The 27,152-nt window shown below is 38.4% G+C and overlaps 1 protein-coding gene across 4 annotated transcripts; it reads right to left on the reverse strand.

Moving 5' to 3' along the window:
* Window positions 1–1,574: 1,574 nt before the first annotated feature.
* LOC143028441 (cyclin-dependent kinase 10-like) lies at window positions 1,575–27,018 on the reverse strand. Of its 4 annotated transcripts, none has more exons than XM_076190538.1 (10): window positions 26,861–27,018; window positions 22,709–22,781; window positions 19,537–19,711; window positions 18,421–18,523; window positions 17,989–18,088; window positions 17,213–17,310; window positions 15,080–15,209; window positions 13,551–13,769; window positions 2,291–2,640; window positions 1,576–2,131 (listed from the first exon to the last, which is right to left on the reverse strand). In XM_076190538.1, exons 1-10 carry the CDS (start codon window positions 26,951–26,953, stop codon window positions 2,111–2,113), a joined length of 1,362 nt encoding a protein of 453 aa, XP_076046653.1. In that variant the 5' UTR covers window positions 26,954–27,018; the 3' UTR covers window positions 1,576–2,110. The 4 variants fall into 4 exon arrangements, 3 of the variants coding, with proteins under 3 accessions (XP_076046654.1, XP_076046653.1, XP_076046652.1); XR_012966730.1 differs by lacking the exon at window positions 1,576–2,131 and adding an exon at window positions 7,553–7,676 and having other exon boundaries at window positions 2,502–2,640; XM_076190537.1 differs by having other exon boundaries at window positions 1,576–2,640.
* Window positions 27,019–27,152: the final 134 nt, after the last annotated feature.

The raw sequence follows: 27,152 nt of genomic DNA on the forward strand, positions 1-27,152 counted from the left end.
GCGTTCCTGGGATAGCGTTCCTCAGTTTTCAGTGACTGCCTTGTACCATCTCGCACTCTCTGACACCTCTGCCTCCAATCTGTGCTGAGGAACCCTTGTACCTAGCTAAGAGCCCTGATACATAGTCGCAATCTATTTCTGCTGAGAGGGACGACACCGACTATAGTATTATTGTGCGCCTTCTCTGCTGCCGCGTCGGTTAGCTCATTCCCTGGGATACCGACATACCTTGTTACCTAGATGAACGTAACACTCCTGCCTTGCTGATGTAGCTTCAGCAGGAGTGCTAGGATAGAGGTCAGTGAGCATACATTGTTGCTGGGCTTTATGTTTTCCTAGCTGCCTATCAGAGATCGTGAGTTCGTGTGGATCACCACAGGACCGGTTCGTGATATCAGAGCATGCCCTAATGCTCCTTGGACCGCTATGGCCTCGGCTTGGGGAGTGGACGCATGATCAAATACTTTCCTGCCAAAGTTACTTCCACAGCAGTGGCCAACAACCAAAGCTGGTTTACCCCACTACTTCTTTACATGGTGACCCCTCCACCTCATCTACTTGAGAGCTATACAGAGGTGACAAGAAGAAATCCCTTTAGGCCATGACATTTCTTCATCCATTCATATCTTTCTTTTGCCTTCTCCACTCTTTGCTCAATTGACATTCCTCTTGCATCTAATTCCCTTTTCACCCTGTGCATCAACCTCATTCTTGGTTTTCCTCTAAAGTTCCCTCCATCCACTTCTGCTTTCTGCATTCTGTCTTCACTCATTCTTTCTATATACGCAAACCATCACAGCACTCTTTGATCCACTCTATCTTCCAGCTCTTTCCACCCCTACTCTACGACTCACCACAGAATTTCTCACTCTATCAATCCTCATAACTCGTACCATACTTCTTGAACACCTCATCTCAAACACAATTAGGCTTTCTGCCTCCTTCACATATACCAAGGGCTTTTTTCCCCCTAACAAGGAAAGTAGTTATAATCAAAGGCATAAATCTGCTTCCACCCATTTCATCCCCACATACTCCACTCCCATTCACCACCCCTCCCTCTCTCTTTTCTTGGCTCCTCCTGGATGATGGGTCATCCCTGCATCTTGCCCACTGCCTTGGGTCAGAAGCAATGTAGCAAGACAACACAACAAAGCTGTTTCATTTAATTGGTAACTGACCTCATGCAGAAAAAGAGAACAGGGAGAGATCCCTTCGGGCTGTATCAAAATATCATTCATAAATTTCCCTAACCCTCCCCATCCCCTTCTATGCATCACAGCATCATCCGTACACAACTATTCTACATTCACTCCTATCTTCTGTCTTCTCCCATACTTCCTCTTTCCCAACACTCCTTTCACCCCATCCATCCATCTCATCCTTGGTTGCCCCTTATGTTCATTCCATCCAGACTTCTTTTACTAATCTTTCTTCACTCATTCTTTCCATGCGTCCAAACCAACCCAATATTCTTTCATCAACCCTATCTCGCAAATCTGTTTCACTTTGGTAAGGATCATAAAAAAAATAATATCAAACATATTAAAGTTTATTATAAAGTCTCAAAATTTGGCTATATGTAATATCAACATTGAACTATGACCCTGTGTTTGCAGCAAATGACAAAACTATGGTTTGTATATTTAATTCTGTGGACTCTATAATTTTAGGAAATTGATGGTCTAATATTTTTCACAATTTTTTATTGAGTTTTACATGAAGATGACATATCTAAAAATAATAGTCATCAAGGACAAGGATTACATACATCCAACAATTCATGACAGTATAAAATAATCTATCAATCAACCAGAGACCTGGCTCTCTTGTTTAAAAGATTCACAGCCCCCAGGAAATTGGTCACAATCACTGGTTCAGCTAGTTAAGAAATAGTATAAAATAAAGAGAATGTATAATTTTGTAATTCAATATAAATTCTTCAAAACCACCTTGATTTCTGAGGAGAGCCAAGTCAGGATGATAGCATGTAGTTTTTGCCTTCCTAAAGGATTTAAGTTTTTAACCACATACATTCTTTACACTGGAAGTCACAATATCATGAAGTCTTTGATTCAAAAGCAACTTCCATCACAAGATTTTGTATTTTTCAGCTGTAGTCTTCTCTTCCCTACAAAGAAGAAACATGTGAGAAATATATACGTCAACTAAAGTTGTCCCCAAAGAATTCAATCTGTAATCATGCACTTGATAATTACTGTATCCCAAGTTTGATGTGCACTATTCATCTGCGAGATAAGATGTTACCAAGCATCTCACTGAGCCCTACTTTGGAATTTCCTGAGATCATTTCTGACTGGGCGGGCTGTGGTTGGGTTGGAGGTGGCTGTGCTGTCGCCCTGTCATAATAGTTTGTGGCCAGTGTTGTTATGCCTGTCCCAACTGCTGCAGTACCAAGGGCTAGTGGGGTAGTGACCACAGGAGGCAGAGCAGCTGGGGCTGCCACAGCAGGCACAGCAGGCACCGCACCTGCAGGTGTGACTCCAGGTATCACTGTAGTTCCAGTACCCACCACAGCTGACCCAACAACAGCAGTGGGTGCGATAGCTTGTGGTTGTGCTGTCTGGTGTTTAAGATTGCGATGTTGAGGGAACGTTGGCATCATAGTTGGGTCACATGCTGCAATAGAAAATCAAGTAGTTGAATCATCTAGTTCACATAGTGCCAGTTGGTTAAGTAACCTGTAATAGTTTTAAGAATAAATTTCATAATTTCAAACTCTACCAATAATGCATATACAGTAATATCACATTACATATAGCATCATGCACATATTCTATTCAACCACAGGCAACTGAACTTTTGCAGCTTTCTGTCTCAGTCCATCATACAATTTTACACATCATGTCATTATATGTCTTATTAATCAAAACTGTCATCAGATGCTTCACAAAAGATACTAAAGTTTGATAAATATTGGTAAGGTTCTACATGTACTTTATGGATGAGATCATACTCATGGTGTCCTCTCTTGTAACTCAATTAATATCATACCCCAGGGTGTCCAGATGTCCCATATTATACGGGATAGTCCCATATTTAAAGCATTTGTCCCACGTCCCATACTGACCCTCCCTGGGGCACATTTTGTCCCATATTTTCAAGATTTTAAACACTTAACATGAAAACTTGAGATATTAATACACTGCTGCTTGAAATAAAATATACAATGGACACACCCCTTTAAAGAAAAAAGAAAAGAAAAGAAAAAGAAGAAAAAAAAAACTCTTCCTTCTGTTGATAATCACATTCTGGCACTTTATTAGCCTTTTATTACTCTCTTACCTAATATGTATGTACAACATCGCATACTGTATAACTGCTCTCAAGAATTTTTTTTCTTTTATGTTTCAAAAGATTTGTCATCTATTTTATATTTATTCAATCACTCCAGATCAGCCTGTAAGTCACTAAGGAAAAAATATTGTTATCTTTCTTACCCAATGTATATTCACAACACCTCATATTACACAATGGCTCTCACTTCTGTAACACTATAACATTATAACTCCTTTGCCTCTTCTGTCTTTAGTCACTGATCTTTTATATTATTTCTATTTTATTTTATTTATTTTTTCTGTCTTCTCTTTTTCTGCATGAGGGGACAGAGTGGGGGGTCACCGATTAAGTGAAGCAGCCTTGCTGTGGATGTACTGTGTCTTGCTGCATTGTGTTTGATCCAAGGCAGTTAGTGGATGCAAGGATGACCCATCATCCATGAGGAACTGAGATGGGAGGAGTGGAAAGAGTGGTGGGGGGGGGAGTGAAAAGGGTGGGAACAGGTACAGTACTACCTCTCATTAACGGACTAAAAGGGGGGTAACGGTGTACGTTGATGTGAATAATCCATTGATTTGGAGTGGTTTTTGGGTGGCATAGTGACTGCATGCACTAAACAACAGCACCAAAAACACAGTGAAAACACAGCAAACACAGCTAATTAACATCCGTTAATGAGAGGTCTCACTGTACATGCCTCTGACTTACGAGGAGGTATCGTAAATTTTTAATTATGACCATGAAGTAAACGAGTCAGAAACTTAATTTTTATTTGTGGTCCTTAAGACTTCTCTACATAGTCACCGTCCAGAGTCACGCATTTCTCCTATTGTTTCTTGACCTTCCGTAGGATGCCACTGTAGAAGTCCTCAGATTATGTTGAAATCCACTGTTCCACCTCCTGAATGACGTCACCTGTGTCATCAAATTGCTGACCCCTTGGTGGATTTTTCATCTCTGGGAACAAGAAAAAGTCGCTTGGGGAGAGATTGGGAGAATTGGGTGGCTGCAGCCAGATTTCATGGCCACATCGCCTTGCTTCCACAACTGCAACTTGAGAGGAGTGAGCGGGTGTAATGTCGGCAAGGAGACAAACTCCTTTGGTGAGCATACCAGGATAAGATCCTCCACTTTCTTCACTGTGGCCACACTGTCCGTGAGTGATGTTCATCCAGTTCTTGGCTCGTCTGTGAGGGACACGTTGCCAGTTTGGAAATTCTTTTTCCATCTCACAACAGTGTCATGTAGCAACCATGACGAGATAAACACCATATGAGGACGGAGCCCATATTTGTACGACGTTTCGCTTATTACAGCTTTTTCAAGTACAAGTTGAGATACAAATGCTGTAATAAGCGAAACGTTGTACAAATAAAGGCTCCATCCTCATATGGTGTTTATCTCGTCAATCTTGTCGGAAAACTGCCACTTTTAAGCACAGGCAACCATCACCATATACAGCCTTCATTTCATCACGGATTTGCCAGGCACTATAACCCTTCAAATGCAGGAACTTAATCACGCTGCGAGCCTCAATCTTCTCCATCTTGCAGATTAGGGACATCTAGTGTCACCTGTATAAAAAAAATTAACAAACTTAAGAGAACATTTTTGCACCATCATGCACATGAGGACCAGTGATTACACTGACAACACTTCATCGATGTATCTGAATAACTTCTGGGTGATAATTGAAACTTTACGATACTCCCTCGGAGCTACCTCCCTTACAAGGGGAAAAAAAACTCTTGGTATGGAGATAGATATAGTGACAAGCCACATGTCGTGTGGTGTGTGGGACCTTTAAAGAGAATGCAAATACAGAAAGAATTGTGGTATCAGGATGCCATTTTCGCAGAAAACTCTGCAAATTTCAGGGGTAATTAAACTATAGAAAATAAATTTCGAGGTTTGGGTCAAAAAATGCTTTTTTGTTGATGGATCCTTTTAAGAGGATTACCGTAGATGTGAAAGATGTTACCAACACAGAAAAACATTGTGATGTGATTCAGTGATAAATTGGCTAAATTTTCATTACAGCCCGAGTGCAGAATGCTTGCCACACATCAATGTGAAAAAAAACAAAAAAAAAAAAAAAAAAAAAAAACCTGAATTAGCCCAATCTAAACTTATCAACATTAAATAACTGCAGCATGAACTTTTTTCTATGTATGTAGTGTAGCATGAAAAGGTTCTAATCTGTAGAAACATAAATTTATAAAATATAAACACAATATAATGAGTGATTGTGGAAATCCCAATTATATAATTTTAGTTCCTTTAAAAGTCTACAGTGCTTGACAAAAGTACTATTTGCCTGGGGTTGAGGTGGACAGTACAGTGAGACCTCTCATTAATAGATGTTAATTAGCTGCGTTTGCGGTGTTTTCGCTGTGTTTTTGGTGTTTTGGAGTGGTTTTCGGGTGGCATAGTGATTGCACGCACTAAACAACAGCACCAAAACACCGAAAACACAGCTAATTAACATCCGTTAATGAGAGGCCTCACTGTACTTTTGTTGAATCTGGAAAGATCCATATGAGTGGCATGGTTTTGTGCCAAAAGTCTGTCTGCCTACAGCGAGTGGGGAAGGGACGGAGCTTTTGAGTTAGCCAAGAATTAATCACATCAGTCATTGTCTTATTGGTGAAGACCCCTCTGTCTCAAACCCGACCATATCCTCTGAGCCCCCCTGCATTACCAATTGCGTCTGATGAAAAGCATAAAAGACAAATGGTTATCAATTACTCTGCAACCATAAATTGATATAAAGTGGTGCCTCAACTTGCGAACTTAATTTGTTCATGAAGGTGCTTTGCCAATTATGTCTGATGAAAAGCATAAAAGACAAATGGTTATCAATTACTCTGCAACCATGAATTGATATAGTGTTACTTCAACTTATGAACTTAATTTGTTCATGAAGGTGTTTTGCCAATCACGTCTGATGAAAAGCATAAAAGACACATGGTTATCAATTACTCTGCAACCATAAATTGATATAAAGTGGTACCTCAACTTGGGAAATTAATTTGTTCATGAAGGTGCTTTGCAAGGTGAAAAATTTGTATCGGGGAGCTAATTTCCACTTAAGAAATTGAGGAAACATGAATAATTGGTGCCAGCCTGACTAAAGTTACATATTTTTGCTATGTAAGTAAAGGTTTGTAATTTGTGTACACATAAAACATAATATTAAGATATATATCAAACAGAAACATAACAATTAAGCATAAAATATGATTGTAGAGTAAGAAAAAATGACACTAAAATCCACTTGACCTTGTCAGTGGTTCTTCCTGGCATGTTGGGGACAGAGAGAAGGGAGGGGGGGAGGAGGGGATGGGTTACACCATATCATATGACACTATGGATACTTATTTTCTTCTTGAACTTGTTGAACCACTCACAGCTACACTTGAATGGTTTGTCCTCAGACTCCACATTAGGTTCTTCTTTCTTTGACAAATCAGCATGTCTATGCTTTCCCTTTTCATATATGTTATCCTCTGACATGCTATCACCCACTAACTCTTTCTCATTTACCCACACAAGCAGCAGCTTCTCCACCTATTCCCTCACCTTAGGCGCCTGCTCAGAAGTTTCACTCCTTTTGCCACATCAACAGTCATAAACATATCCTTCTTCTTCTTCACAAGTGTCCCTACTGTTGACTTGTTCTTCCCATATATATGGGCAAGATCAGCAATGTGTATGTCACTGGTGTACTTCTTACAAATCTATTTCTTTGGCTCGATTGTGATTACCTTCTTCTTGTCACCACCATTATTTTTCACTACTTTTTTAGGCCCCATATTGAATTAGTAAGGGTAATTATCGCTAGGAGAGATAGAGATAGAGATAGAGAGAGAGAGAGAGAGAGAGAGAGAGAGAGAGAGAGAGAGAGAGAAAGAGAGAGAGAGAAAAGGACCATAACATATTTTTATGTTTGAATTATCTAGTTTGTACCAGGTGTGTAGCTGAGCAAGGATTCAGGACGCTGAACTTGCTCAAAATAGCCACCAGGCATACAAATGCATTTGCATCCTGGGATGAGGTTCGTATGTGAAAGCTTTTTTTTTTTTTTTTTGAGTGGCAGTTTATAACCGAGATAATTCATATGCAGAGGAGTTCAAAGTGGAAGTTCCACTGTAAAGAGTTGGATGTTTACCTGCTTCTAAACTTTGAAGATATGGTAAGAAAGATTGTTAATCACCATATGTACAGCACTCTGGACTTATATAGTACTCACCATCAGGTAAGAATAATGGAGGTTGATAGGCCATATATGGCTTTTGCAGCTGACCATCAGTTGTTTCAGTTTTGTTGGATGCCCTTTGGGGTCACCAATGAAGTATCATGTTCCCGGAGGATTACTAAAGATATTGTGAGAAACAAAAAGCTTGAGGATCTCTTTGCATACATTGATAATGTGACTGTCTGTGGCCACGATCAAGCAAATCATGACATTGACTTGAAGAAAGTAATATAAGCTTTCTCAATATAACAATTCACCCTCAATAAGGACAAGTGTGTATATTCAGTGAAATCATTGAAGTTACTGAGCTATCTGGTTCAAGATGGGACCATGAAGCCTGATCCAGAATGCCTGAAATCGTTGGTTCAGCTACTAGCTCCAACTAATGCAACAACTTTGAGGAGAGTCTTGGGAATATTCTAGAATGACTTACCCTTAGAGAACCCATGCTGTGAGTCATGTATTAAATTATGTCTGGGAAAAAGCCTTGGTATATGTATGTATGTATGATGATGATATAGTTTAACGTCACAAACTCCCCCGTATCGGAAGGCTAGGATGGTGCCCCTCACAGAGGGCTTTGTAGCGTGGAATCTAATGAACCATGCCCTTGGTTCAACTTTGCTGGTCTTGAGTAGAAACAGGTTAAGTTTGTGGCACACAATCTTCCCTGTCTGAATCCAAATTGTCTCGGGTTTATTATATTGTTTTCTTCTAGGTGTTTTATCCATCTATTCTTGATCATTTGTTCACAAATTTTGGCTACAGTTCTTGTAAGGGAGACCAGTCTGTAATTTGTTAGATCTTCTTTGTTTCCTTCATCATCACTCAAGATTAATAGATATAATACAAGAAAGGGATGGATGGGCTGATTGTGCTTTCCTAGACTTACAAATATCCTTTGACAAAGAACCACACAAAAAATTATTTAAAAAGGAAAACATAGGATGGATACAAGGTAACTTACTAAACTGGATGGAGGATTTCTTGCATGGCAGAAAAATGAGAGTAGTGCTCAGAGAAAAAAGTTCAGTTTGGGAGGTGATTAGTGGAGTTCCATTGGGATCAGTATTGGCTCCAATAATGTTTGCTATTTATGTGAATGACATAGATGAAGATGTGGAATGTTACATGAGATTCTTTGCAGATGATGCTAAATTGCTAAGGAAAGTGAATACTGAAGCGGATTGTGAATCACTACAGAGAGACCTAAACATACATATACCAAGGCTTTTTCCCCCTTACAAGGGAGGTAGCCAAAAAGGGAAAGGCATAAAATCATTTCCACCCATTCCATCCCTGAATACACTCCACACACCTCCACCCTCCCTCTTATCTGAGCACCTCCTGGATGACGGGTCATCCCTGCACCTTGTCCACTGCCCTGGGTCAGAAGCAGTGTCGCAAGACACAGCACATCCACAGCAAGGACGCTTCATTAAATCGGCGACCCCCCCTCTCCGTCCCCCCATTGCATAAAAGGAGAGGACGGGGAGAAATCCCTTCGGGCTGCGTCAAATTTTGCTCACACATACTACCTCACCCTCCACCCCCAGCCCATTCCACCTCATGCAATCACAACATCATCCATATACAACCATTCTCCATTCACCCCTGTCTTCTGTCCTCTCCCGTCCTTCCTCAACAGACATTCCCCTTTTCCCCAAAGCCCTCTTCACCCCATCCATCCACCTCATCCTAGGACGTCCCCTCATGTTCACTCCCTCCACATCTGCCTTCCATACCTCTTTTACTAGTCTTTCTTCACTCATTCTTTCCATGTGTCCAAACCATCCTAATATTCTTTCATCAACCCTATCTCCCAGCTTCTTTTCCACCCCTGTTCTCCTCCTCACCTCCTCATTTCTCACTCTATCTAGCCTAGTAACCCCCATCATACTTCTCAGACACCTCATCTCAAACACATTCAAACTCCTTCTCTCTTCCTCTCTTATGTTCCATGTTTCTGCCCCATACAGTGCTGTTGGCACAATCACTCCTTCATACAGTCTCCTCTTAGCATCCATTCCCAAATGTCTATTCCTCATTACACTCTTTAATCCACCAAGGCATTTACTCGCTTCTCTCAATCTACATTCTACCTCCACCTTCACTCCACCTTTCCCTGCCACATTTGCACCCAAGTATCTAAAACTATCCACTTCCTCCAGTCGCTCTCCCTTAATGCTCACCTCCAGTCTACTGCCACTTTAACCCCTTGTACATCTCATCACCTTACTTTTACCCACATTTATCTTTAGCTTTCTTCTATCACATACTCTCCCAAACTCTGCCACCAACTTCCTCAATCCCTTCTCCGATCCTGCCACAAGCGCAGTGTCGTCCGCAAACAACAGCTGGCTCACCTCCCACTTTTCTCCATTTTCTTTAACCATCTCCAATCCCTTGCCCACTACCCTTGCATTTACCTCTCGCACCACCCCATCCATGTATAAGTTGAACAGCCAGGGCTACATAACGCATCCTTGACAAAGTCCCACCTTTACCTCGAACCACTCACTCTCTCCATTTCCAATCCTGAACTAAACAAGGTTTGAAAATAGAGCCAAAAGTGGAAAGCAGACTTCAACATTAAGAAATGTAGCATGATGGAGTTTGGAAAAAAAAAAAAAAAAAAAAAAAAAAAAAAAAAAAAAAAAAAACCAGGATAATATAAAATTGGAACAAAGGAAGTAAAGAAAGTGGGATCTGAAAAAGATCTGGGAGTAATTATCTCAAATGACATGTCCCCTGATAAACAGATAAACAAAATTATTGGAGAATCTTATAACTTGCTAAGATCAATAAAAGTGGTTTTTAACTATTTAAACGAAGAAATGGTTAAAAAAATACTAGTCATGCCAATAAGGCCTAAACTGGAGTATGCTGCAACACTATGGTTGCCCAGTACCAAAGACAATATAAAGAAAATTGAAAGAATCCGGAGAACAGCCATGAAAATGACCCCAACACTTTCTAACATTGTCATATAAGGGGAGACTGGCTAAATTGAAATTACCAACTTTGGAACAAAGAAGAGAAGGAGGCGACCTGCTGACCATTTACAGAATTATGAAAGGCATGGAAGTCCTTGATAGAGAGGATTTACTAAATTGGGATAAAAGATGTACAAGGGGACATGAAAAGAAACTCAAAAAGGGTAGTTCTAGAAGAGACCCCCCCCCCAAAAAAAAGGAGAAAACAATAGTACATACATACATATACCAAAGCTTCTTCCCCCTTACAAGGGGGGTAGCCAAAAAGAAAAAGGCATAGAATCATTCCCACCCATTCCATCCCTGAATACACTCCACACCCCTCCACCCTCCCTCTTATCTGAGCACCTCCTGAATGACGGGTCATCCCTGCACCTTGTCCACTGCCCTGGGTCAGAAGCAGTGTCGCAAGACACAGCACATCCACAGCAAGGCCGCTTCATTAAATCGGCGACCCCCCCTCTCCGTCCCCCCATTGCATAAAAGGAGAGGACGGGGAGAAATCCCTTTGGGCTGCGTCAAATTTTGCTCACATATACTACCTCACCCCCCATCCCCCTGCCCATTCCACCTCATGCAATCACAACATCATCCATATACAACCATTCTCCATTCACCCGTCTTCTGTCCTCTCCCATCCTTCCTCAACAGACATTCCCCTCTTCCCCAAAGCCCTCTTCACCCCATCCATCCACCTCATCCTAGGACGTCCCCTCATGTTCACTCCCTCCACATCTGCCTTCTATACCTCTTTTACTAGTCTTTCTTCACTCATTCTTTCCATGTGTCCAAACCATCCTAATATTCTTTCATCAACCCTATCTCCCAGCTCCTTTTCCGACCCTGTTCTCTTCCTCACCTCCTCATTTCTCACTCTATCTAGCCTAGTAACCCCCATCATACTTCTCAGACACCTCATCTCAAACACATTCAAACTCCTTCTCTCTTCCTCTCTTATGTTCCATGTTTCTGCCCCATACAGTGCTGTTGGCACAATCATTCCTTCATACAGTCTCCTCTTCGCATCCATTCCCAAATGTCTATTCCTCATTACACTCTTTAATCCACCAAGGCATTTACTCGCTTCTCTCAATCTACATTCTACCTCCACTTTCACTCCACCTTTCCCTGCCACATTTGCACCCAAGTATCTAAAACTATCCACTTCCTCCAGTCGCTCTCCCTTAATGCTCACTTCCATTCTACTGCCACTTTCACCCCTTGTACATCTCATCACCTTACTTTTACCCACATTTATCTTTAGCTTTCTTCTATCACATACTCTCCCAAACTCTGCCACCAACTTCCTCAATCCCTCTTCCGATCCTGCCACAAGCGCAGTGTCGTCTGCAAACAACAGCTGGCTCACCTCCCACTTTTCTCCATTTTCTTTAACCATTTCCAATCCCTTGCCCACTACCCTTGCATTTACCTCTCGCACCACCCCATTCATGTGTAAGTTGAACAGCCAGGGCGACATAACGCATCCTTGACGAAGTCCCACCTTTACCTCAAACCACTCCCTCTATCCATTTCCAATCCTGACGCAAGCTCTACTGCTCTCATAAAAACTCTTGACAGCTCCCAGAAGCTTTCTTCCTATCCCGTATATCTGCATAACCTCCCACAGTGCCTTCCTGTCTACCCTATCATAAGCCTTTTCCAGATCCATAAAAGCCCAAAAAACATCCTTTCCCTTTCCTATAGCTTTCTCACATATCTGTCTTACCACAAAGATCTGATCTACACAACCTCTACCTGTCCTAAATCCACATTGTTCCTCACCAATTACTCCTGTTCCTCTCCTAATCCTCTCAATCAAGATCCTCCCATAAGCCTTCCCAACTACACTTAACAAGCTAATCCCTCTGAAACTACTATATTCACACTTGTCCCCTTTTCCCTTGTAAAGAGGAACTATACAGGTACTCCTCCAGTCCTCCGGCACTCTACCCTCTCTCCAGCAAACATTAAATAACCTCACCAACCAGTCCACCATCACTGTACCTCCCTTTTTCAGACATTCCACATGGTATCCATCCAGTCCAGGTGCCTTACCTGCTTTCATCTTCTTAACAACTGCCTTCACCTCATCCTTCCTTATTTCTCCTCCATTCTCCTCACTCATCACTCTCATTTTCTTCGCATTTCCCACTGCAGCTATCTTTCCTTCCCTATCCTCCTTCACATTTAGCAACTCCCAAAAATATTCTGCCCATCTTCCCCTTACTGCCTTCTCTTCCATTATCATCTCTCCATCTGCACCTTTTACCTTTTCTTCTCTACTTGATTCGCCTCCTCTTCCTCTCTTAATTTCTTTCCAAAACATCTTTTTATTACTTTCAAAATTTTCTATCAAACTCTTACCCCATTTCACATCTGCTCTCCTCTTTGCAACCTTTACCTTTTGCTTTACTTCTCTTTTCTTTTCTTTGTACCTCTCATATGACTCCCTCGTCCTATTTTGTAACCAAACTGTGAAAGCTCGCTTCTTCTCTTCTACAACCTTCTTTGTTTCCTCATCCCACCATTCACTACCCTTTCTTCTATTTCCCCCTGTCCTTCTTGTTCCACACACCATCCTTGCACACTTTATGACTCCCTCCTTGAACCATCCCCATTCCTCCTCCACACCCAGCTCTACTCTACCCTTTACTCCCTCCCACTCCTCCTTCAGCTTCTTTCCGTACTCCTTCTCCTTTTCCTTTTCATTCAAAGAGTTCACTCTAAGAACCTCCCTACCTTTTGTCCCTTTCCTCTTTCTCCATCTATCCTCCATTCTCAACTTACCTTCCACCAAAAAATGATCTGATATTCCCCCACTCTCTCCCCTTGGCACATAGTGTGTGCAAAAATTATACACAAATTTAAGAGCAAGCTAGACACTGTGAGATACAATGACAGGACACCATGAGCATAGCTATCCTTCCTGTAAGATACAACTAGATAAATACACACACACACACATAATCTCTCTCTCTTTTTTTTTAACTTACGTAGTGGTTGCTCCTTGAAGTAAGAGCTCTCAAGGCATTCTGTTGCAGTGGCTCTTCTCTCTGGGTTGTACATGAAGAGAAAGTTTAGAAGACGGTGTCCTGCTGTGGAGAGCCTTGGGAAACGGGTCTTGAGGTTATTATAAGGCTGCTCCTTCAGGGTGAAGGTTTTCATGGCAGGTAGACTGGAGAACCCAGGCCAGATGTTATCATTAGGTGTTCCTGTAACAAAGAACATAAATATACGTTCATCACTTAAACTCACCTTCATCCCACCATTATTATTACCCTTTACATATCTCATAATCTTATTTTTGTCCATATTTACATATATTTCATCACCATACTTTTGTCCATATTTACATTCAGTTTCCTCCTCTAATAATACCCTCCCTTCAGGCTGCATCAAATTTAGACGCAGCCCAAAGGGAGGGTATTGTAGAGGGAGGGAGGAGGGTGGAGGGGAGTGGAATATATAGGAAATGGAATGGGTGGGAGTGGTTTCTATGCCTTTTTCTTTTTGGCTACCCCCCGTGTAGGGGGAAAAAGCCTTTGGTATATGTATGTATGTATAGTACCTTCCCAAATACCACCACCATCTGCCTCAGTCTCTCCTATGATTCAGCTATAATTGCAGTGTTACCCACAAACAAAAACAGGTTCACCTCTCACCACCACTCATCCAAACCATGTAGCACCCTCATCTTCACCTCCCTCACAACTTTCTTCATGCTGAACAACCACAATGAGATGAAACAACCCTTGTACACCACCACCTTCACCTTAACCCACTTATTCTCCCCATTTCTAACCCTCACACAAGTTCTACTAATCACATCAAGTTTTTGATCACCTTCAGCAGGCTCCCTCTCAAAATGCCTCCCTGTTAACTCTGTAACAGTGGTTCTCAAACTTTTTTCCGTAAGCGACCCTATTTGGAACACTTCAATTCTTTGCAACCCAGAATAAAGCAAAGAGAAACAAAATGGAGTGATATATTCCCTTTACTTTGGAAAAAAAAATAATGTGTACAGCTTTTCTTTAACAAAATTAAATTAACAGAATCCATGAACAGACATTACATAAGTAATGTGCGGTTAAAAGAAAAAAATAATTAGTCAAGTATTTGAAATACTCTGAAAATGTGAGAGTTTTCCGTGTACCTGAGACCCATCAAAACTGATCGCAACCCATAGTTTGGGAACTACTGCTCTATAAAATGCCTTCTTCAAACCCATAGTCCAAGACCCCTTTGTATATCAGTCTTTCTACAAGAATTTGATATACACACCCTCTTCCATTCCTAAACCTACACTACTTTTCCAAATAATTCCCTCTGTTTCTCTACTGATGCTCTGTTAAAAAAAAAAAATAATAATAATAATGATAAAAATAATGATAAAAAAATAGAATAAATAAATAAATAATAATAAAAAAGAAAATAATAATAATAATACTTACATCCAGTGTTAAATATACAATGGGATAAATTTTCCTATGAATGTTAACGAATAGCAAAGCAAGATTCTTACCTAATAAATTGATGATCAAATCAATTTGGTCTACTTCTGATTTTCCTGGTAGAAGGGGCTTGTGTAACAGCAGTTCCCCGAGGATGCAACCAACTGCCCACATGTCTACAGCTGTGGTCTGGGATTTGGCCTGATCACAGGATGACAGAAATGAAAACTAATGTCAGTTGCTATTATTCTGGATCTTCTATACAAATGTGTTTTCCACCTCTACTTTTTTTTTCAACCAGCATTCTTCCGACCTGGACAATCTGCCTTACAGATGATTTTGATTGTTGCAAAATTATTGAGAACAGAGGACATTCATTCATGCAAGACCCAGCATAATGAAAAAAGAAGAAGAAAAAGGAGAAGAAGAAGAAGAAGAAGAAATAAATATATATATACTGTATATATATATATATATATATATATTTATACATATATATATATATATATACATACATATATATACATACATATACCAAGGCTTTTTCCCCCTTACAAGGGAGGTAGCCAAAAAGGGAAAGGCATAAAAACACTCCCACCCATTTCATCCCTACATACACTCCACACACCTCCCACCCTCCCTCTCATCTGAGCACCTCCTGGATGACGGGTCATCCCTGCACCCTGCCCACCGCCCTGGGTCAGAAGCAGTGTCGCAAGACACAGCACATCCTGATAACCACAAAGGAAACCAGAAAAGAAACAAAGATTCCCAAGCGCTTTCGTGATATTTCACATCTTCAGGGGAAATATAATGAAATATCATGAAATATCACGAAAGTGCTTGGGAATTTTAGTTTCTGTTCTGGTTTCCTTTGTGGTTATCAGCAATTTATTGGATCAAATGGTTTTGTGATCTTTTTGCATATATATATATATATATATATATATATATATATATATATACAAGTAGTCGTCGACTTACGACCGAGTTCGGTTCCGACAGACAGGTCGTAAGTCGATCTGGACGCAAGTCGGTCTATATATATATATACAGTATATATTACCCTTTATATAATATATATATATATATATTGTATATTTAGCATACTGAAATAATCTTAGCATCTTTGAACTATGTTGTATAGTATTTTTAACCTTTTTATAATTTCATCTGATTTTCTTTGGGAAACGTAGCCTAGGCCTAAGCATATTGAATAAAATCCTATCATCTTTGACCTATGATATTTAATACTGTATTTGTTAACCTTTGTATTATTTTACCATCAGACTTTCTTTAGGAAACGTATGCATACTGAATAAAATCTTATTATCTTTGAGCTACGTTGTTTAATATTCATTAACTTTTTATAATTTTCGTTAGGAAACGTAGCCAAGGCCTACGCATACTGAATAAAGTCTTGTCATCTTTGACCTACAAATCCTTTTATGTTGGTTACATCAAAATCATTGTAAAGCAAAATTAGGAAAAAAATATTTCGAAACACATTCTTTCGTTTACGTACTGTGCTGAAAATATTGTTATCGACAACAGACTAGGCATAAACAAAGTTTACTGTTACATTTTATTAATCGCAAAACATAAAAATACAAAATGCTGTGCCGAACATTTTGTCATCGACAACAGACTAGGCATAAAAAAATACCGTCCCATTTTATTAATTGCAAAACATAAAAATACAAAAATGTAAGGCAAAATTAGGATTTTTTTTATTTCAACAAAACACATTCTTTTCGTTTAAGTACTGTACCGAACATATTGTTATCGACAACAAACTAGCCTAGGCATAAAAAGTTTGTTATATTTTATTAATTGCAAAACATACAAAAATACAAAATGCAATGCAAAATTAGGAAACATTTTACTTCAAACAAACAAAATGAAAGAATATTTAGCTGGCTGGGATGCTGACGCTGCTGGCAGCCTGCGAAAACTATCGTACTCGCGTCTCGCAGCGTGCGGAGTAATGTACTGCACTGCCAGGCATAACATTGCAATTCTATTACTCCATTAAATGTTAGATATTATTGCACCATCTCGTGGTCGTAAAGTCGATCAGTCGTAAGTCGCATAGGTCATAAGTCGACGACTACCTGTATATATATACTAAGATGATATATATATATATATATATTAAGATGTATAAAGTACAGTTTTGCTGTTCTATTAACTTTTTTACTCACCTGAAAGAGAAGCTCAGGAGCACGATACCACAGAGTCACTACTTGTGGCGTCATGGGAGAGATAGGGAAGCCCAGTTCACGTGCAAGGCCAAAGTCCGCTGAAGTTAGACAGCAAAAGTAATGATAAAAATATTACAATAATAAAAGTAATTGGTGTTCATAACAAACTCTATAAAGAGCATCATTGTGCTGACATGATTAATTACGTTTCTTTCAAGCACAAATTTCAAACAAAACAAACCTCCCTAGTTGAAAGCAACTTTGATAACTCCAGGACTAACATATTTGGCCTTTGGAGTACTAGATCATGAGAAAAAGCTTGAGAGGTATTATTGTGATACTTAAGTACTGAGAGGTATTTGCTAAACAATGTACATACATAAATATATACATAATTTCTTTTCTTCTTGTACATGGAATGGCTGAGTGAAAGCATACTACTTTGTACCTATCCCACAACTGTCAAAAAAGAGAGAGAGAGAGAGAGAGAGAGAGAGAGAGAGAGAGAGAGACAGAGAGAGAGATTTCTACAAAGGTGAGACACCATGAGTACAGCTCCCATCCCCGTAAGATACAACTAGGTAAATAGGTAGGTATGCACACACAAATAATCTCCAAATAATTAGGGTTTTGTTTAACATATTATTTTCACTTTTACTCCATCAAATACAAGTACAGTATTTAGAGAGAGAAGGAGAAGAAGTAGAAGGGGAGAGGAGGAGGAGGAGAGAGGAAAGAAAGAAAGAAAAAAAAAAAAAAAAAAAAAAAAAAATTACCTATCTTTAAGGTTCCAACATTATTTAGTAGCAGGTTTGAAACTTTTAGATCTCTGTGTATAATTTGTTTGGAATGTAGATATGCCAAGCCCTTCATTACCTGTGTGTACAATGAAGTACAATACAATCACATTAGGTTAATTGAATTAATTTCTGGGTTCAATCCAGAGACCGGGTACCAGCCCCAAGGGGCCAAACCTTTGTAGGAATGCAAATTCATAAGTATATCTTTACACATTACTGCAAGGAAATTTCAACCACTGCATAATTATCTTACTTAAAAAAAGAACAAAGAAAAAAAATATATAAACAACTAAAATCTTACAAAATAACACACCTGATGAAGATGAAGTTATCAAACCAATTTGTTTTCCACTGAACAAAAAACATATTTCAAATGCTAATCATGTTCATAAAACAGTGTTTCTATACCTGAATGATGATGCACTTGACTTGACTCTCCATGAAGGGCATTTGCATATTGTCCAATAAGCTAGCAAGGTCTTGCTCACAGTATTCCATCACCAAAAATATACTACAAATATGAAACATAATATAATGAATTATCTTCAAGATTCATATAATTCCATATATCCATTATTACAACACTGGGTCTAAATTCCATAGATAACAAACTTAACTACCAATTTAGTGTAGTATTTTAACATCACTGTAGAGTAATTGCGACAAGAAAATACCAGAATGACAAATTACTCTTATTAAATTTTCCATTACACAGTTCCTGGGTTACTATATTTTACCTTCTCAAACATACTACAGTAAAACTCCTTTTATCCAACCTTCGAACATCCGACTTTTTTCTTCAATGTCCCGAGTCGGATAAAAGTTGAATTTGTCCAAACACCTGACCATAGAGTGGATATTTAACTATTGCTATCTCTGCTACCGACTTGTGGTGCTCAGGTCAGCTGTTATTTTTGTGGTTATTTCAGTGTTTGTTTACATTTGGCCTTTGGTGGTTATATCTCCATTTTGTTGTGTTGTTTATTATGCTTTATTGTACTGTAAATAAGTGAAAATGTCTCAAACCAGTTTTTTTTTTTTCATCTTTTAGTGTACATCCAAACATCCAATCTAAGGTAGGTCCCACCAAGATTGGATAAAAGGAATTTTACTTTCCAAATATTATGGCAAATAAAATTGTTAAGCTATTGATATCTAAAAATTAAAACATAAATAACAACTTTTCTTACTTAAGTTTGTATAATAATAACAAGCATATCCCAACAACCTTGCTCGGATGATGATGACAACACTATTAAGAGGACTGAGCATGAAGTTCAACAAAAAATGCAAGACCGATTCATAACATAAAAGAATGATGTTATCTAGAAGCACCAACACTTACTACAATTAGTTTGTATAAACCATTTAAACTCCCGTATATTTTGACTATCACCTCTTACAAAGATATGATAAATAGAAACCGGCAAAATAGGATATAAATATTCTATAAATAAACAATGAAGGTGAAAGAAAGATTAGTAGCAAAAGGTGTGCCATTAATAAATAAAGTAAATAACCCACCTTTCTAAACTTCTTCCAACAACAACTTCTTTTAGACACACTATGTTTTTGTGCTTGCATGCCTGCAGCAACATAATTTCCCGTAAACCTGATATCGGCATTCCATCTTTTTCCTTCTCCATACGCATCTTCTTGAGGGCCACAATCTCATTGCTTCTCTTATCTCTTGCTCTGTCTACATGTAAGTTAAACAAAATCAGTCAATATTGATGATTAAAGTATATATAAAAAATGGATAAAAGGTCCATAACTTGAAACTACTGGAACACAGATAGTCACCAAATTAAGAATATATGACTAAATATGAGATTGAACAAAAATTATAGTCTTTTATACACTTTTGTAAAACTATACTCAAAAATAAAACCTATCAAACAAAGTATTCATGCAAACCTCTGAGTACAAACTTCCAAATATAAAGAATTAGAGCAAAAGTAACTTGAGATCAACATTAGAAATCTACTTGTATGCCACAGAATCTTGGTGAGGATTGGCTTCCTCATGTCAGTGCTTGCATTAATAGCACAATTAATGTTTCAACAGGAAGACAACTCATTACATCATCTAAGGAGCTGAAAAAAATTCCCATATTATACATTAGCCAGTCCTATTCACCCCCTTTAAAATTTTGACGATTATAGTCAACTCCAGTGTCACACATTGCATAGAATATATGATTCTGTGAGAGAAAAACTTGAAGACTCAGAGTCCAAAATTTTGAAACACCAGCCAGCCTGTTAACATAAATACTGGTGATCATGTATATAAAAGCATGCCTGAATGCCAATCTAAATTGAATCTTAGATTTACGGGCCCATTTTTGGTGACTGAAAAGTTGCTTCCCAATGAGTTCAGGGTCTTTGAGCCTTCCTAGGGACTGAGTGAAGCATTGCACATAGATAGGGATAAGGTAACAAAAGTGCCTATCCCTGCATTTGCCCATCCTCCCCCAAGGCCCACTGTACAAATTATGCCTTCTGTATCTATCCCTGTTCAACACCGTTATCATCTCCATTCAATGGGTCCAGTGCCTTAGTGTCTGTATGTGAGCATTGCATATGTTATCCATGGTGTCTTGAGTTGTATTTTGTAATGTTTACCATTACTGTGTCTATTTCTTATATATATTTCTTATATATATTATATAATCTTATATATATTTCTTATGTATAATGTGTATTTTTTGTTTAACATTTATGAGTTTTGTCCCAGATGTCCAGCAATTGTTATCTTATTGGTGCCAGTACTTGTATATATTCATGTGTTTTGTTTTGTATATGTATGTATGTATATATATATATATATATATATATATATATATATATATATATATATATATATGCAAAGTAGACCACTTGGAAAAAGAAAATAATGTGTAATCAATTTTACATAGGTCAAACTGCCAAACCCTTTAAACATAAGAATTGAACAACATAAGAAAAATGTTAAGGATGGCAATAATTTCAGTGGAATCTTCAAGTATATTGAATTGAATAATCATCCAGTTGATTGGGGTAATGGCCATGCAATCTATTATACTAACAACATAATAATAAGAAACTTAATTGAGTGTAGTTTGATCCATACCACCAGTGATCAAAATACCAACCTACACAAGGGCTTATATAAACTTGACAATTTCATCTGTCAAGAAATAAGCAAAATAATAACAGGTAAAATGTAACCCTGCGACTTAATGTTGCCCCACCCTCATTAGTAGACGCATTGACCCTTGCAACCTGACTTACCGCCTTCCAGGGGGTAGATGCCCTCTACCCTTATGCAAACTGTCCTTGTTCCTTTTTCATGTATATATAATCTATGTATTTCTATTAACTATGTACTTTTTGCATTGAAGATGTAATATACGAAAGTGCTCTGCTTCGTTAGTTTCTTTTTCCAAGTGGTCTACTTTGCATAAGTGAACACACGTACCCGTGTTCTTAAGAGCATATATATATATACCATATGTACGAAAACAAAAGATTAAACTGAACAACAACAGGAATAAAGTTTCAAGCCTACTACTCCAGAAATTATGAAAATAACAAAAGATACATTAATTCAAACTAGATACAAACGCCACACCTCCTTTCCAACAAACACATAGAAAAAGCATTAAAGAAAGTGGAAAACTCCTATTTGAAGGCCCAAATAAAATCTCAAACATATCTAAAACACCTTGGCCCAAATGCAGTAAAAACCTAAGCATATCTTTAGCTTCTCTTGGTCAATCAAACCACTCTTGGTTGTACAATAAAATTCCAGACACCTGGAAAAGAACCCACATAATATACATACCAAAACTTAACTCTATGACATTTCATCCACAAGAAACTAAGATAAAAGGATAACAAATGGGTGATAGATAGGAGGAGAACGGGTGGGGTGGGTGTATGCCTTGCCTGGATACCTCGCTTATATAGGGAAAGGAACTTCCTGGTATATAGACAGAAAACCAGACAAACCACCTGAAAACCCAGCATCTTACTGACCAATCTCACCATTAACCACTATCTAAGCTGATGGAATGATTGGGAACAACAAGAAATACAACAAAACTACCCATGTCCCCAAACCAACTTGGATTCAAAGAGGGGTCCCTCAACTAACACACTACTTATAAGTTTCACTCACCAAGTGCTGGAGAGACTCAATAAGGTAGCTCAACTAGAAAGAACAGTTATGGTAACTATAGAAATAAACAAGGCATTCAACAAGTTCCCAGAGATATATTGTCAAAAAAAATAATAAAAATAAAAATAAACTCATAACAATTACAAGAATTGGCTAACCAACTTCTTGGTAGATATACAGAATAAGCCAAAATAACCAAATTTCAGGGATTAAAAGATTGTACAATGGAGTCACACAAGGAGAAATAATACTTTTGCATACACTATTTAACCTTTTCTTATCAATTGTCCAACACTGGATCCAGAAACTAAAAAGCACTTGCCTACAAAAATGTCCTGAGAATAATAACCCGGCATAGGAATTACAAACTATCTGCTAAGAATGACCAAGCTTACTTAGACAAACTAGAACAGTGGCTTAGAAATAATGGAATGGATGCCTTACCTCATGATAACATGTAGTCAATATTCAAGTATGGGGAGGTAAATAAATACAATCACAAGCTGAAGTGAACTATGGTAACCTAAAAACTCACAGACAACTCCATATGTTCCTTCACCAACACGATTCAGTTTCTCGAAATCTCCAACAAATCGGCAGCTTCCAAACTGCAACAAATAAGGTAATTCATATAACTATGTATAAATTTATTTCTACTAAACATAATGACTGCTGCCTCAAATTTCACTGAATGGATATCAGCAGTCCCAAAGAGTGCGGAAGGCAGAGGTGGATGGGGTGGACCTGAGGGGTAGACCAACAATGAGATGGATGGGGTGAAGGTGACCTATCAAGAAGGGGAAGGTCTGTTGAGCTGGGAATGGAGAGGGCAAGAGAGAGAAGTGGAGAATTGTTGTGAGGAGGAGCCTATGTTAGGATGCAACCAGATCAATCACCTTTGCCCAGGGCTGAATAAACCACTAACCAAAGTGAGCATGTGCTTTGGGCATCAAGGGAAGGGGGACACCACAGAAATGATATTTTTCTTTTCCCCATCTGTTTAGCATTTTATGTTTGGAAATTATAACATGATTTGAATAGGGACATAACTTTTTATGGGATTCAGCTATGAAAAGTAAAAATTATATGTAATGAATAGGAATTTATGTATGTAGGTATGTAGGTATATATATATATATATATATATATATATACATACATATACCAAGGCTTTTCCCCCTTTCAAGGGAGGTAGCCAAAAAGTGAAAGGCATAAAAACACTCCCACCCATTTCATCCCTAAAAACACTCCACACCCCTCCCACCCTTCCCTTCCTTCCTCTACAGACATTCCCCTCTTCCCCAAAGCCCCCTTCACCCCATCCATCCACCTCATACTAGGACGTCCCCTCATGTTCACTCCCTCCACATCTGCCTTCCATACCTCTTTTACTAGTCTTTCTTCACTCATTCTTTCCATGTGTCCAAACCATCCTAATATTCTTTCATCAACCCTATCTCCCAGCTCCTTTTTCACCCCTGTTCTCCTCCTCACCTCCTCATTTCTCACTCTATCTAGCCTAGTAACCCCCACCACACTTCTCAGACACCTCATCTCAAACACATTCAAACTCCTTCTCTCTTCTTCTCTTATGTTCCACGTTTCTGCCCCATACAGTGCTGTTGGCACAATCACTCCTTCATACAGTCTCCTCTTCGCATCCATTCCTAAATGTCTATTCCTCATTACACTCTTTAATCCACCAAGGCATTTACTCGCTTCTCTCAATCTACATTCTACCTCCACCTTCACTCCACCTTTTCCTGCTACACTTGCACCCAAGTATCTAAAACTATCCACTTCCTCCAATCGCTCTCCCTTAATGTTCACTTCCAGTCTACTGCCACTTTCACCCCTTGTACATCTCATCACCTTACTTTTACCCACATTTATCTTTAGCTTTCTTCTATCACATACTCTCCCAAACTCTGCCACCAACTTCCTCATATATATATATATATATATATATATATATATATATATATATACAGTATATATATATATATATATATATACAGTATATATATATATATATATATATACACATACATACATACATATACATATATATATATATATATGCATACATTCACACACCAATATATAAAGGAGAGGACAAGGAAAATCCAACTAAATATAGACTGGTCTCCCTTACAAGCACAATAGCAAAAATATGTGAAAAAGTTATCAAAAGTACTGTAGATGGGTTAAATATCTGGAAGAAAAAATGTACTGAATCCAACACAATTTGGATTTAGACAAGGTAGATGATGTGCCACAAACTTGAATGCTTATACTCAAGACTAATAGAAATAATACAAGAAAGGGATGGATGGGCAGATTGTGCTTTTATAGATGTACAAAAAGCATTTGATAAAATACCCTACAAAAAGCTATTAAGAAAAATGGAATCAAAAGTAGTATTAAGGGAAAATTATTGGAATAGATGGAAGATTTCTTGAATGGGAGAAAAATGAGGGTAGTACTTAGACATGAAATGGAAGTCCTAGATAGAGATGATTTATTAAAGTGGGACAAGAGAAAAACAAGAGGACATGAAAAGAAACTCAAAAAGGATAGTTATAGAAAAGATCTGAAAAAGAGTAGCTTCCCATACACAATGGTGGATATCTGGAATAAATTGGATGAGGCAACAGTGTGTGCAAATACTATTAAAAAAAAAAAAAAAAAAATTGATGATGAAAGATACAAAGATGGGTCACTATGAGCATAGCTCCCTTCCCGTATAATACAACTAGGTAAATGCAGATTGGTGAGTGTCTGAAACAAATTGGATGAAACAATAGTATGTGCAAAAACCATACAAGAATTTAAGAACAAACTAGATGTTGAAAGATACAAAGACAGGTCACTACAAGCATAGCTCCCTTCCTGTACAATACAACTAGGTACAACCAGGTAAATACATATATATATGTATATGTATATTTGTAGGGAACACCAAAATCTTATAAGCAGTTCTAAAGGTCTTAATCCAGCCCTGCCTTTGCCCTAAGTGCTTACTACTGAGGCAGGTAACAGGAGCCATCTACTTGACCGTCGACAACAGATAAGATCAACTACCAACAGTCCCCCACAGATTCGGGGCAGTATATCTAGGTAGGTCAAACACCACCAGAGGCGCCACCGTCGATGACGAGCACAATAGCGCGTCATTTTATGCGCACGCCATGCAAACAGCCAAATTTACATACCGCCGGAAATTTCATTCATACAAATGTTATGCGAGTGTATTTACTACGATCGTAGTAAATTTCAAACAATTACATCATCAGTTACATGTTGGTACATAAAAACAAAAGATAAACATGGCGGCTTGCATTCAGCAGTAAATCGAAAATTGGTTTATGTTTCAGCGTAAAAAATGAGCTAAATAAATTCAGTGCTGGCAACTAACCAAAATAGGCAAAAACTACTAGTCTCGTGGATTGTTCTAATACCAAAATAAAGGCAGCGTGTTACGGTAGAGCTGAGAAATCGGTGGTTTTAATTTTTTTTTTTTCTATCGGGTTGGATTATCGGATAACAACATCAACATCCATCCCGCCATCTTATCTATCACTGGTGATATGGATCAAACTTCACTCTATTAAGTTTCTTACTATTATGTTATTAGTGTAATAGACTTATAGTTGAATTAATTGAACTATTTCCTTTAAAATGTGTGATTTTCATGTAATTTGATCAAAGAGAAGTTACGTTTTTATCCTCCGTAATATTACGGACCACAGCTATGATTCGTCCTGCCCGCTGTCTATGATCACTGGTGGTATGGATCATACTACACTATTAAGTTTGTTACTATTGTATTATTAGTGTAATAGCTTGCATATAGTTGAATTATTCAAACTATTTTCTTTCAAATGTGTGATTTTCATGTAATTTTATGGTATTCGTAGCTGTGGTGGGTAATTTTGCAGAGGATAAAAACATAATTCTATGATCAAATTACATGGAAATCACACATCTTAAAGAAAATAGGTCAAATAATGCAACCATATGCTAAATTTTTATATAAAATTGTGCCTGTCAGTAAAAACCGTCATTGTTTACGTTTGATCGGTGATTAGTCAGACCGCACGTTTCGGCCCGATTTCCTCGGACAAAATAGGCCCAATTTAATTCAATTCAAAATGCAATATCTCGAGAAATAGGACAGCTAGATGGATAATTCAAATTGCATTATACTCATAGCGACTTTTTGCATCCCATGAGAACTACTTCAGCTCAAATATCAGGAATTCCATTTTCATGTTGACCTAGCTACCTAAGTGCTTACTACTGAGGAGCCATCTACTTGACCGTCGACCACAGATAAGATCAGCTACCAACAGTCCCCACAGATTCGGGGCAGTATATCTGTATGAACTTATGAAGGGACAAAAAGTGGGGATCACTATTCACTGATTACATGAATGATGAAGTGACCGCCACCTTGCTATGGATGTGCTGTCTTGCTTCTGACCCATGGCACTGCCAGTGAGCGAGATGCAGGGATAACCAGTCATCCAGGAAGAGCCAAGAAAAGAGGGATGCAGGGGTGTTGAATAGTAATGGAGTATGTATTTGTATGTAGATCCGCTCAGCGCATGACTGCACTTGACTAGAGTTTCAATGAACGCCTAGAGTAAACCAAACCTTTGGCTTAGACCCTTTCACTACTTACCAAGTCTTTGTCGGGAATTTCAATTGTCTGACCAGAGAGGAACGACACCAAGCCATGTTTATTTAAACCACTCTCTCCCCTTCTATCTCCCATGTTAAAAGAAATGTAATCACAATTGTTCAAATGTTGTTTACATGTACGTCCTTGTTTACGTTCGTTTCAACAATAAACAGGGTAACAAAATGTAATATGTAAGATGAAGGATATTAATTTTATTCTATCAATCTTGATAAATTATACATAAAATATATCCTAGAACAATCGCACAAAACATGTTACATTAGAGTTTATT

Source organism: Oratosquilla oratoria, chromosome 9 (genome assembly GCF_046742065.1).
Source record: "Oratosquilla oratoria isolate Oo_2021 chromosome 9, ASM4674206v1, whole genome shotgun sequence".
In the NCBI taxonomy this organism is placed as follows: Eukaryota; Metazoa; Arthropoda; class Malacostraca; order Stomatopoda; family Squillidae; genus Oratosquilla; species Oratosquilla oratoria.